This window comes from Clarias gariepinus, chromosome 18 (assembly GCF_024256425.1).
Source record: "Clarias gariepinus isolate MV-2021 ecotype Netherlands chromosome 18, CGAR_prim_01v2, whole genome shotgun sequence".
In the NCBI taxonomy this organism is placed as follows: Eukaryota; Metazoa; Chordata; class Actinopteri; order Siluriformes; family Clariidae; genus Clarias; species Clarias gariepinus.
Genome location: NC_071117.1, coordinates 11,286,295 through 11,298,916, shown reverse-complemented (window position 1 = coordinate 11,298,916; position 12,622 = coordinate 11,286,295). Strand labels below are relative to the sequence as shown.

General features: G+C 39.7%; 1 protein-coding gene across 3 annotated transcripts in view; it reads left to right on the top strand.

Annotated features, from left to right (window-relative positions):
* Nucleotides 1-1,007: 1,007 nt before the first annotated feature.
* Nucleotides 1,008-12,622, top strand: part of epha6 (eph receptor A6) — a 167,727-nt gene continuing 156,112 nt past the window's right edge. For all 3 annotated transcript variants that reach the window (XM_053476874.1, XM_053476873.1, XM_053476875.1), the window contains exon 1: nt 1,008-1,327. In XM_053476874.1, the coding sequence (XP_053332849.1) occupies nt 1,249-1,327 (79 nt within the window). In that variant the 5' untranslated portion in view covers nt 1,008-1,248. The remainder of the gene's footprint in view (nt 1,328-12,622) is intronic.

Genomic DNA, 12,622 nt, shown 5'->3' with positions numbered 1-12,622 from the left:
TTGAGAAGGGCCAAATTGTGATGTCTAGACGACTGGGTCAGAAAAACTCTAAACTTGCAGGTCTTGTGGGATGTTCTGAGGCAAGAGAGGGAAACCGCTGAACTGGAGACAGGGACATGGGTGGCCAAAGCTCACTGATGCACATGGGGAGCAAAGATTGGCCCGTGCAGTCCGATTCAATAAAAGCGCTAGTTGTGTAGATCAACTTGATAAAAAGGTTTATGATAGGAAGGTGTCAAAACCCACAGTGCATGACTGTTTAGGTGGCACAAGGGAGGGGGATTATTCAATATTAGCCAGGTAGTCATAATTTCATGTCTGATTACTAATGATTGGATCTGACAAAACTTGTTCGGGTGTGTTATAGATGTTACTCATCAGAGGACGAACTGACCCTGTAGTGTACAGTAAATAAAGACTTGGGCAGCTGCAGAGTGGTGAGCGGGGGGAAGAAACCTTACCAGCCACCAATCAACCACATCCTATAAAATAGCATTCTCTCTGAGTATGGAGTCACTTCTCAGGCATGACAGCGTGTTGTGCCTGAATCAGCTAATGAGAAGACACAGCACCTGAGGGGGGACAGTAGTGTTTTCCGCATTAGCAAAAAAAAAAAAAACTGCCTTAAGTCTCTCACTATCTCGCTCGTGCGCCCGCTCGCGCGCTTCGGATTCAGCTTCCTCGCGTGGCGTGCGCGCGCGGACATCCTCTCGTGCCGGGGCTGTTTGTTTTTTTGTAAACGAGAGAGAGAGAGAGAGAGCGATAGAGAGAGAATGAGTGTTTTTGTCCCTTTTTGACTCCCAGACTGAACGGCGGCGAGCTCGAGAGAGAGAGAGCGCGCGCGAGAGAGAGGAATAGAAATAGAGAGAGTTTGGCGCCAAAGCGAGAGAGCGTGCGTGTCTCACGCGCACCCTTAAGACGTTCTGAGTGAGTGAACGATGCGCGCGTGACAGAAAGAGAGAGAGAGAGAGAGAAAGAGCGCGAGAGAGAGAGATCTCCTGAGGTGATCCGCTTAATATATATCTATTTAAAAATAAAAGAAGAAGGAGGAGGAGAAAGAGAGGGAGACGGTTTTTTTTATTTCCTGGGATGAAACACCCGACTCTGAGGAGAAGTTTATCCTTCATTCCCCGAGCTATGGATGGGTATTCGTCGATTAAAGTAGTTTAAGGAATTTCTAAACACGATTGGTTGATCTTGTTTCTTTTCACAGAGGACGCACTGGCTGTTCTGGATACTTAAAAAAAAATGACTTTTCAGCTAAGAATTTACCTCAGTTTTGCGTTAATGGGAGTAACATTAACGGATCCCGAGCATCCCAACCAAGGTGCGTTTACCGAGCATCATTCATCCTCATGTAATATAACGTTTTATACATGCTTGTGTGAGGATTTTAGCTTTTAAACCTAAGAGATACACTCTGGAATCATTTTCATCATGAATCACATGTTTATTCTTGTGTAAATCCTGCAGGGAATTTGTGCCTCATAACATTTGGATGAAACAGATATGGAAGGCTTGTTCCAGTTCAGCCTGTAGGTGTAATAAAGACAGTGTGTGTGTGTGTGTGTGTGTGAGCCAAACTGTACTTTTCCTTGTTGCTGTGTGGATGGTATCTTCCTAGGATGTATTTTTAACCCGCAGACATGAACACATGAAGCATGTGTCTGAAAAGTCTAGGCTCCAATGGGAAATCGACGAACACGTGATCCAGCACATGTACTGTGTATGTAGCTTCAGTCCCATCGAACATCTCAGACACGCTACCGTACAGTATCTGGGTACTCTAACTGCACCGTATATATAAAAAGACGTACCCTTGATGTGACCCACCTGAGCAACAATGAAAAAGTACAGTAAGGTACCATTTACCTCTCGAGAGTGCATCATGAGAACCAGAGGAAGCCGAGGTAGCTGATGCTGTAACTTGGCAATTTTGGTTAGACAGGTTGTTTCTTCAGCATCCCCATATACACCCCCCCCCCATCTTAACACACACACACACACACACACACACACACAATATGTTCTTCAGAAACGGAGTCAGCAAGAACAGGTACAGGGAAGTGTTTTGAAATTAGAGTTAACGTACAACAAACAAGAAATCAAACATAGTGCTACTGATATACATAATAATATAAATTAAATATGTTTTCAAATACTTTTTAGGAATACATCTGTGAATGTTTTTTTTTTGTGCTGTAACTACAAATAAAACTCACAAATCTTATCCTTTTGAATAGTTTTCAAAATTGCAGAACATCCGCTTGGTGAATAAGTAAATTTGTATTTTGAGATCATAAAAACAAAATAAAGTAGGATTGTCCCTTTCTAAAAATTATAATAATACATAAGTTTGAACTTACTAATGACTCAGACAGTCCACCGGTTCAATATGTGTATTTAAAGCCAGTTTACCCTCTTTCATAACATTTTGTTTTGCGTTGTCATGGTTTTCGAAAAAAAAAGTAGCTCGCAGTGGCTCTGACGTTGTTAGATGTGATGCGATGAAGGCAAAAATGAAAGGCAAAAATAAAAGCACAATCCGCCGTTGCTGTGTGAAATCCTGGCGTTTGGGTATGTTAAGGGCACAGATAACAGCGCTTACTTACTAAAAGCTCTGAGGTGTGCTGTGAGGGTCCGAGACCTGTTTCAGCAGTTACTGATTTAGTGGTATGAGAATATTATACAGTATGTAATGAAAATTTATTTTCTAAAGGTGACCTGTTATAAAAACTCAGCTGGTTTTAGACAGTTTTTGTGTGTGCAAACAAATAACATAAAAAAAAAAAAAAAAACATTGCTCGCTTTTTCTCCACTTTTGCAATGGCTTGGGCTTAAATGAGATGCTTGGATTTTCCCCTAATGTGACCTCATATAAGCCCAGCAGAGGCAGGTCTCAGCAGAAACGATAGGAAGCGAAGTGAAACAAAGGAAGGTTGGGGTGAACAAATTCATTGGCGAGAGGGGTATTTTAGCAGGGGCATTGGCAGACACACTTTGGAGGAGCTCTGAGACCTGTGTTAGCTTGTTAAAGGAATGTAAATGTAAAATATGGGACTTTAAAAATAATTAATCCCAGTATTTGTTAACTTGTAGATTACTTTGGGATTGTAGTGATTTTTATACAGTATGTACAAATTATTACAGTTAACAAAAAAGCTAAAAAAAAAAGTATTAAAGTTCATACGAAGTGATATTATTCTGCCATTTAAAACTTTTTATATGTGGCAAGGTGACGCTACTATGCCAAAGACTTTATACAGAAATTACAAATGACTTAAAAATGTATTAATAATGCATGCACCCCGGTAAGCCACAGACTTAGCGTACAACTCATCAAGGTTTGTGAATTTATAGTAATGCATAGCAGAAATTATGAAAGTGGAAACTGCGCTTAACAATCTCATATTTCCGTCCGTATTACCGGATATAGATTTTCTTCTCACAGCACAGGCAGACACTAAACTTGCCATTGTGTCCGCCGGTTTGTTATGAACATATTGATCAGCTGTTATTTGTAGCGGTGGGGTACGATGATCCGTGCAAAGGATTCATCAGGGTTGAAAGAAAAATAAACATTTCAAGGTCATCATTATGTGTTCACAGAAAACACACTAGGGGAAAAAAAGGATTGAAAATCCTTCCCACGTGTAAAAGCTATGTGTAACCAATTTATGGCTGACTCATTTCGACAAACATTAAATTAACACCTACAGTAGATAAAACCGGAAGAGCAGGGGAGCACTACACATCAGTTCAGGCCAGTTGTTTGTATGCGTGTGTGATGTGAAAAGATAGAGACAGTGAGCAGAACAAACTTTGTGTAGCATGTACTACAGACAGAGATGATTAAAACCACCACAGTCCTCCAGTACGACACAATAGCCAATTGTTTTAATTTATACATCTTATACTGTATATCCATCATATCTCAAAACCAGGCTATCTAATTGCTCTAAAGAATGGCTTTGAGGAAGTTCATATGCAAATAGACTGATGAAAAAATTATAAAAAATGGTTATTTTTTACAAAGGGTCACCGAAGATGTTCATCCAACCGACAGCTACACACCTCCAGACTCTTGTCCGGCACAGCATGGCATCGATTATAATTGGCTCCAGCAGGGACAGGAAGCAAACATACTCATGTAACAACACAGGAACAAAACTTTGTTATGATGCAGCAGCCGTGAAACATCATTTCCACTGCAATTAGCTGCAGTGGGGTCACATTCACCAAAAAAAAAAAAAAAAAAAAGTAGCTGCTGCATATTGAGTCTTCTGAATAGCTAAGCTGTGACCGCACTGCTAATGTTTATAAAATTGATTTCACATTATAGTCACAGTAAATGTAGTTTTAAAAAGTGTCGGGGATTAAAGAGATGGTCAAAATGATAGGAGGCAGACAGTGTTCAGGAAAAAATGGTTAAGAATGGGATTGATTGAAATGATGTTCATTTTCCACAGCTTTGCCCTTCAGCCTCAGACTAAGTAAATCAATGTTACTTTACAGTAAATTACTGGAATTTTGATTGTAATTGGCCAGTCACTTTAACAGCAGTTATACTATTATACAAACTATTACTTTTAGTGTCTCTAGTCTTGTGTGTGTGTGTGTACAATATTTGTGTGAGTGTTATACAATAGTTAGTTCTGACCGAGTAATCTGATTGGACAAGAGGACATTCTACCAATCGTGCTATTGGGCATAGCAGCATTGGGTCTTAGGTGTTCTAACAATTGTTAATTACTATTTCTAACTGTCAGTTGACAGCATGGATGAGAGTAGGTCAATATAGAATGCAGTACTGGAAAGAAGGGAGAGCCCTCTACCTCCCAAAACCCTAATTCAAAACCAGTCACGGAAGCACTTTCAACAAAGTAAAACATATCTGATAACGTTTCGACATCTTAAACAACACTTTGTCTACTTAGTAATTGCTGCTAAGTCGTTCCAAATCGCCCACGTTGATCTGTTCACAGTTAACCTAAATTATAAAAGCGAACTATCTTTTAACTCAAGGCTGAATCACAAGTCACTCTAAAATCCCTGATCAAGAGCACGACTTGTGATGAAGTGATTCTACACCCTATGTAGCATTATAGTGTTTACATTTAACACTATTTAGGTTTCAACTCCAGGAAGTTAGCTGATTTGAATTTAAAATACCTTTTGCCCAGTTAATAACACTAACTGTTACAATACAAATTATAATATTTTGATAATTAAGTGGCGTTGGCAGAACTGTTATAAAAGCAATATCACATTCATAGTTTTTGTTGCTTTTGTACTGAATATCATTAATCCCTTTCCTGTGATATTGGTTAAATATCACAAAAAAGCTAACACTTGCTGCCACAGAGATACGAGGGCAACCAACGGCATTCTTTCATACTGTTCTGCTCATGCTGTATCATAGCTCAGATGGAGGAAAGCACCATCTACCCTTTTCTGCATAATTTAGCTCAAGATTTTTCAGTGATTGGTTAGCGTCTCCACAGATTATGAGAGAGAGAGAGCACCAGATTTCTTGAAATTTTACTTTCGAAATGCTTTTGGTATCGCTAGGATTTAAGCCAGTAATCTCCTAGCAAAAGTTTGAATGTTTGTCTGTCATGCCTCTCCAGAGCAGTGCTAGTTAAGTGAATGTTTAAAAAAAAAAAAAAAAAACTTTGTACCACTTATTTTACTCTCGTTCACTGAATCCTTAAAATTGTTGATCTTCAGTGATCGTTTGACATTTCACCCCACCAGCAGTTCATGTCTCATATTCAATCTGAGCGGCTATGCTTTTAGACTAATCTAGGATCAGACCTCTTTTATCCGAATCCCAGCCTCAGACACTCTATGAAAAAAACTTAAAAAACGATTTTAGAAAAGCTTAATAGGGTGAACACCACCTACCCTCCTTCTAATCAATCGCATACACAGTAGGGTCTCCTTCTGAGGGTGATTGGAGTGGTGTAGCACTCTCAACCACGGACATTTCAATCCTTTTCCTCGTACATTATCTGGGGCTCCGCACAACTGCTTGTCACCGACAGTATTGAGAGTGGATGAAAGCCTGGCTAATCCACTTTGAGACAGAACGGCACCAATAAGAGTGCATAAATGATGCTGGCTGGACCTGTATCAGTCCGGCCGTGGGAGGATGATGAGCAGGAGAGCCAGAGAGAACAAGAGGATTATAGGAATGTAAAGGCAGAGGGAGGGGAAAGATAGAGTCAGAGCCGGGGAGATGGACGAAGAGATGGAAGAAAAGAGACACATGGGGAAAGAAACAATATAGAGAAAGAAAGATGGAAGGGAAGATAGAGAAAGAGGAATGACAGAAAGGCAGAGGCAGAGAGAATAGCAAGAGCAAGACAGCTGTTCCAGAGGGACAAAGAGGCTCCATAAACTAAAATAACTCTTATTATTTTATAACATACTTCACTATATGTGTGGATGTTAAATGCTGTGACTAGTGTTGAAAGAACACGACTATAAGTGTAAAAGAATGTGTACATGGAAGGGATAGTTGGGTGACGAATAATTTTTTTATAAAATAGAATATCAGATATACAACAAAACTTAAATCTTTCATAAGTAATATTGTAATTTATTCATTCATTCATTTTCTATACCAATTATCCTGTACAGGGTTGCATGGGCCTGGTGCCTATCCCAGGGGCATGAGGGGAGGTACACCCTGGTCAGGGTGCTAGTCCATCACAGGACACACATGCACACTATGAATTAAAAAAAAAAAAATTATCCTAACCTGCATGTCTTTGGACTGTGGGAGGAAACTAAAGTACCCAAAGGAAACCCACCAATCACCAACCATGTGATGGCGGGACTCGAACCATCAACCCTGGAGGTGCGAGTCCACAGTGCTCACTACTACGCCATCGTTCCTTCATTAATTTTCAGTAACCACTTTATCCCACTTGATCATACTGAGTGGCGGGAACACAAAATACATTTTGGAATAGATGCTACAAGCACATTTACAGAATGCCTAGGGTTGATTTACACCTACTGGCATGTTTTTGTTTGGTCTGAGGAAACTGGAGAATGCCGTCTGCTGCACGTCAATATTTATTTCAAATGTTATGATTAGTCTTAGTGGCATTGTTACTGTAGCAGGAGCACGTCGTCTGCTAAGACTGGAAAAATCTGTCATTGGCCAAACCTCTTCCATAAGGTAACTAATCAAGAGGCCGAAACCAAAACACTGTTCAAATGGAGCAATATGTGATACAAGTTATAGGTTTTTTCTTTTTTCTTAACTTAAAGCTCAGTCCTGATTTCCAGAGTCTTATGTTGATGTCCAAAAGGGTGCAAAAGAGACATTATCATTTAGCATAAAAGGTTATTTAAAGCATCACATATAAAACACCCACATGCTTTACAGCTGTTTATTTCTGGTGCGAAAACCTCCCAGATCAGATTATTAGGATGTTATCAGACATGATCACATTTGTTCACTCCATAAAGCAGCAATGCACTGATGTATCTGCCGTACATCGGGATAGCCCAGTATTTGCCATGTTGCCTGGCATCAGCCTATCGGCAAATAAGATGATATTCACCGATGCCGGTGGCTGATATTTATTTGTTGTCGCATCAATACCCAGCTGCAGTTTCGGGAAAGATCTTTCATAACAGAGATGCCGTAGGCACATGTGGTTTTGGTTTCAAAACAATGTCGGGTCTGCGGAAGTTTTTTACTGCATGAGAGAAAAAGTAAGCGATATGGTAAAGTTATAGTTCAAAAAGAATTACTATTAAAACATTTTAAAAAGACTTTTGTTTAACTAGAAGCTTTTATATATGCATTTAATTACATTTAATTTATATTTTACCAAAAAAAAAATAGTTGGGCTATGAAAGTACTGATTCTTTAATTATACTGTATAGGAATTTTGAGGCTGTTTTGTTTACAAAAAGAATCAGTCTCATGAAAGAAGGATATATTAACAGTTGTTCATGAATTCATGTGATGTGAAAGTGAGGAAGGGCTTATAGACAGTTTAGTAATTTTTATACAATTATTTCTCTGGCACAAAAGCGGGAATAATTAACAGCAGCAAAAGGGGGGAACAAGCTATTGTCAAAAACGTTTTTTTTTTAAACATTGGTACTGTATAAGCCCAGAATTTGGGAGTTGGTGCAGCCTATTATAGTGAATAGAATAGTGAATCTGATCTGATATTGTTGCAGCATATCACGTTGATCCAAGTCCTACTCCTACTCCTATATTCAGTCCTACTCCTACTCACGCAACAGTCCTTTAAAGCACTTGAGCAAATTTTAAATACAAAAGTCGAACTTGAATAACATGTTTTAACACAGTCAGCCGTGAGTGCAATAAGTGGGAAAACAGCGCAGCTAATAGTGTTTGTTGAGTTTTGAAATCATTAGTGGATGAAGTAACAGGTAAGAGTAGTTGATGCGTTAAGCGTGACCACGATGTCTGTCACTAGTATAAATGTTTTGCGTGTTCCTGTTCGGGTATAATTCCGTTCTTTCCTCTTAAAGGTTTGAGCTCATTAGTGAATTCAGCCGTTATTGTTCAGGGGTGAAATGAATACCTGTAGAATCCACAAGCTCTCAACGGACCAAGATGATTACCCCGGGTAGGAGCTGATGCAATGCACTATATTTTTCTCCATCACTCCTACAGCTGCCAGTTGGCAGCACATGCCTGCATTTGTCAGGAACATTTGAGATAAGGCAGCGCAAAACAGCCTGTTCTGTTCTTCCTCCGCCATTCTGGCAACTAATTTGTCATGATAATATACACTTCATCTCCATCCTTCATATGCTCCCTTCATGCCCCTAGCTACCCACTTAATTCTTTTGCTCTTGTGTAGCCACATAACTTTCAGTAAAGAGTGTCATAAACAATGGCATTGGCCTTTAGTGGAGAGCAGTTAAAGCTTAGCACTCTGTTTGTGGCTCCTATCATTGCTGCATGAAGCACTCATATTGATTTCAGCAACACACACAGGAGTCGAATCTCTGGGGCTTCCACTTTATACCTCCAACACTTCAATAGCTCTTCAAAGAGAGAGTTAGAGGTTTTGTAGAGCTTTGTACTGCCAGCTGCTTTGTGTGTGTTTGTGTGTGTGGTTGAGTCTTAATCCAAGGTCACCACACTGGTTTACCAGTAATAACTTGAAACAAACATGCTGGGCTAACCATTGTGTCATTTTATTTTATTTTTTTATTCCAGGTTTTAGCATTGTGTACAAAAAAAAAAAAAACTATTTTAATGCTTGGCTTTTGATAAAGATTTATAGCATTTACCAGAAAACATGAGACTTTTTGATCATCCAGCATACCAATCAATTACCCCAACCTCTTTCTCACTCGAGCACACGCTTCGCGCTGCGTCGTCTCCCTATTGTAATGGGAATCAATTTGGAAATCGCACCTTGACATTTCCGAGCATCCCCTGTGCTGTGATCTCCGTGTTAACCCTCAGCGCTGCTCATTCTTGCATCTCCCCTCCTGAAAGTGACTTCACAGAGAAAGATTACTAATGCACAAAGCGCTGACATTATTGGATCAATTTGCATCGACTCTTCGGCAAAAGACTCATTCTTCTCTTTCTGATGTGATCATAGCTATGCCCTGCTGTGAAGGCTAATAGGAATTATGAGAACTCTCTAGTGGTCTCTATCATTGCATTTCAGAATTATTATTAGTTTTGTTTCTTCTCCTAAGTTCTGATGTAATTCACTATCGGATAAACAAGTATACATTGTTAGTCAACTGTTACCAAAAGAAATATTGGGGGGTGGAAATTACAATAAATCCGATATTGAGGCTTCACTTCATTTTCAGCATCATTAAAAATCACATGGATTTTTACTAATAATAGCTTTTGGATTGTTATAACTTTCACTGTTTAATTGAAACAAAAGCTTCAGGGCATTGGCGGTGCAATGGTAGGTTTCTCGCCCGCCTGAAGGAAGGTCTGGGTTCGGTTCTTACCCAATGTCACCCAAACCCAGCCACTTAATGTGCCGGGCGCAGATAAAATAGGAGGGTTGCGTCATCTGGTGTAAAACCTGTGCCATAGTTGTGTGCAGATCAGATAGTCCGCTGTGGGACCCCTTGACGCGAGCAGCCATCAAAAACAGACCTCCGTCTTTTACTCCTGTATGTGAATTTAGACCTTTTTGTGGACTTTGGTGAACCTCAGGGCCGTGTACTGTAACCTGAAGCTTAAAGGGATAGTTAGTTGTTGTTTCTTTTCAAGTCAGTCTTAAATCAAAATCGAGGTGCATGTTAGTGCATGATTATAGATGTTGGTTCTTATAAATTTTCCTCCTCTGCACACTGACCATGAAATCTTTCACCGAGAACGAGAGTATAACGTGAGTAATCATGTCCAAATTCACCAGCCCTCGATCTGTGCGAAAAAATGCATTCCAGACTTTAGCTGAGATTCAAGTGAAGCTTCTGCAGTCCCACTGAGCTAAAGATACCAAGCTGCGGTCTTTCAAATGTGCCCTGTACAATCTATACAGTAGTACAAGTTTAATTTTTCTTTCCCCAGAACTAGCTGTATAGTATCGGGAGCCTATACGGGAACTTCTAAATACTGCATGACCTGGGCCAGTGCCAGTTGGACAGAAGGCATGTTATTTACAATCTAGACTGACTATAGTAAAAGTCTTTACTTGTTACATATACATTACATTACGACACAGTGATTTGTTTGTTTCTTTGCATATCCCAGCTTGTTAGGAAGTTGAGGTCAGAGCACAGGGTCAGCCATGATACAGCACCCTTGGAGCACAGGGAGTTAAGGGCTTTGCTCAGTGGCCCAACAGTGCCAGAACTCCTGTCCTTTTGTTTAGTACCCTAAAGCCTTAACCATTGAACTACTAGTGCTCTTGCATTGCATTGGACTAGATTTGTGCAATACATGCTTGTCTGTTTCTTTTACTAAAATCTAACGTCTGCCATAGATTGGTACGATACAGTAGTAATAGAAAGTTTGAATTATTTTTGTGACTCGGTTCTTTGAATCTCGTTTATCAAAATGAACAAATCTTTTTTTGAGTCATTTAGTTCATTTTATTCTTTTGATCAAAAATAAAATGTTACTTTTTTAGTAAACAGACCCCCAACATGTCTACAATTTTGGCTATAGTTCCAGTAATTAAAATATTACAATGCAGCTAAGGACATATTATGATAAACAGAATGAGTAGCTCACCTCTCATATCTTTTAGTCTGAGTCGTTTGTTCTTTTGAATCTTTTGCACTGTATAGCGTTTATGGGAGTCACGTGGCAATAGAACGAATGACACGGTCTAGAGAAGAATCGCTTAATTCTGTTTCTTGTGTACTGCACTGCATAGCGTCTATGGGAGTCAAAAGAACGTACAATTCGGGCCAAAAGACTTAAAGGTAACTACTTATTTCTGTTTCCTGTACAGTATATAACCTACGGAGGATTTTTGCGATGCTTTGCGCATGCGCACCCAGTAGAAAATGACCGAATCACTCTCGGAGACTACTTGTTCTCTCTTGAGTCACGTTAAAGACTCGTTCAAAAAGAACGAATTGTTTATGAACGACCAAGTAACGTGCTTCCTCTTGTGTTAGTATCAGATTCAGGAGTCAAATTCACAGATTAAAGCGACTTTGCTGATTAGTCTCGAGGTCGGTTCTAGTGGACTTAAATCAGGAAACATGAAGCCTTAGAGCACGGACAAGCTCGGTGTAGGTGAACTGATTTGTATAATATTTAATGTAATCCCTTTAGCTCAAAAACAAACAAATTTTTAAAGCCCATATAATAATTTACATCCTGAAAATGTCTAGGATTTTATCAGTGTTATTGATCTAACATTAGACAGAGAAACTCTATGTGAGTACAGGTTTACTGTGGTTTATAGTCTCGCAGTTCACTGTTAGTCAGTGATTACGTATGATTCGATGACTTACTCACCATTGATGTTTTCGTAATACCAGTTTCAAAGTGTTTTACAGTAAGTCGCCAACGTACAAACATAAACATGACAGCTGCAGAAAGCCTTACACGTGTACCATGAAAGACACTTAAATGGCCACGAAAAGTGCAGATTCAAAAATGTTTGTGATTTTGGAAGTCAATGATTTTGAATAAGGCGGCATGGTGGCAGAGTGGGTATCACTGTGGCCTCGCACCTCCAGGATCGCAGGTTTGATTCCTGCCTCGGAGTGTGTGCTTGATTTGCATGTTCTCCCCGTGCATGGTGGTTTTGCTCCAGTTTCTTTCCACAGTCCAAAGACATGTTTCCAAATTGCCTGTAGTGTGTAAATTTGTGTGTCCTGTGATGCATTGGCACCTTGTCCATCCAGGGTGTACCCCACGTTGTGCCCTATCTATTAGTCTCCTAGGACAGGCTCTAGACTCGCCCCGTGATCCTGTATACGGATAAAGTGGTTTAGACGATAATCCTATCTACAAAATCCCATTTTACTAGCTGGCAAATATTTTGATGCTTGTGGCCGAAAAATATTCAAGTAATTAACAAACTCTCAAACAGACTCTTTAAACAACGTCCAAATAACGAATTTACTGGAATCAGTTACTCTGTCAAAGTTCAGACCTTAAACAGGATAATCG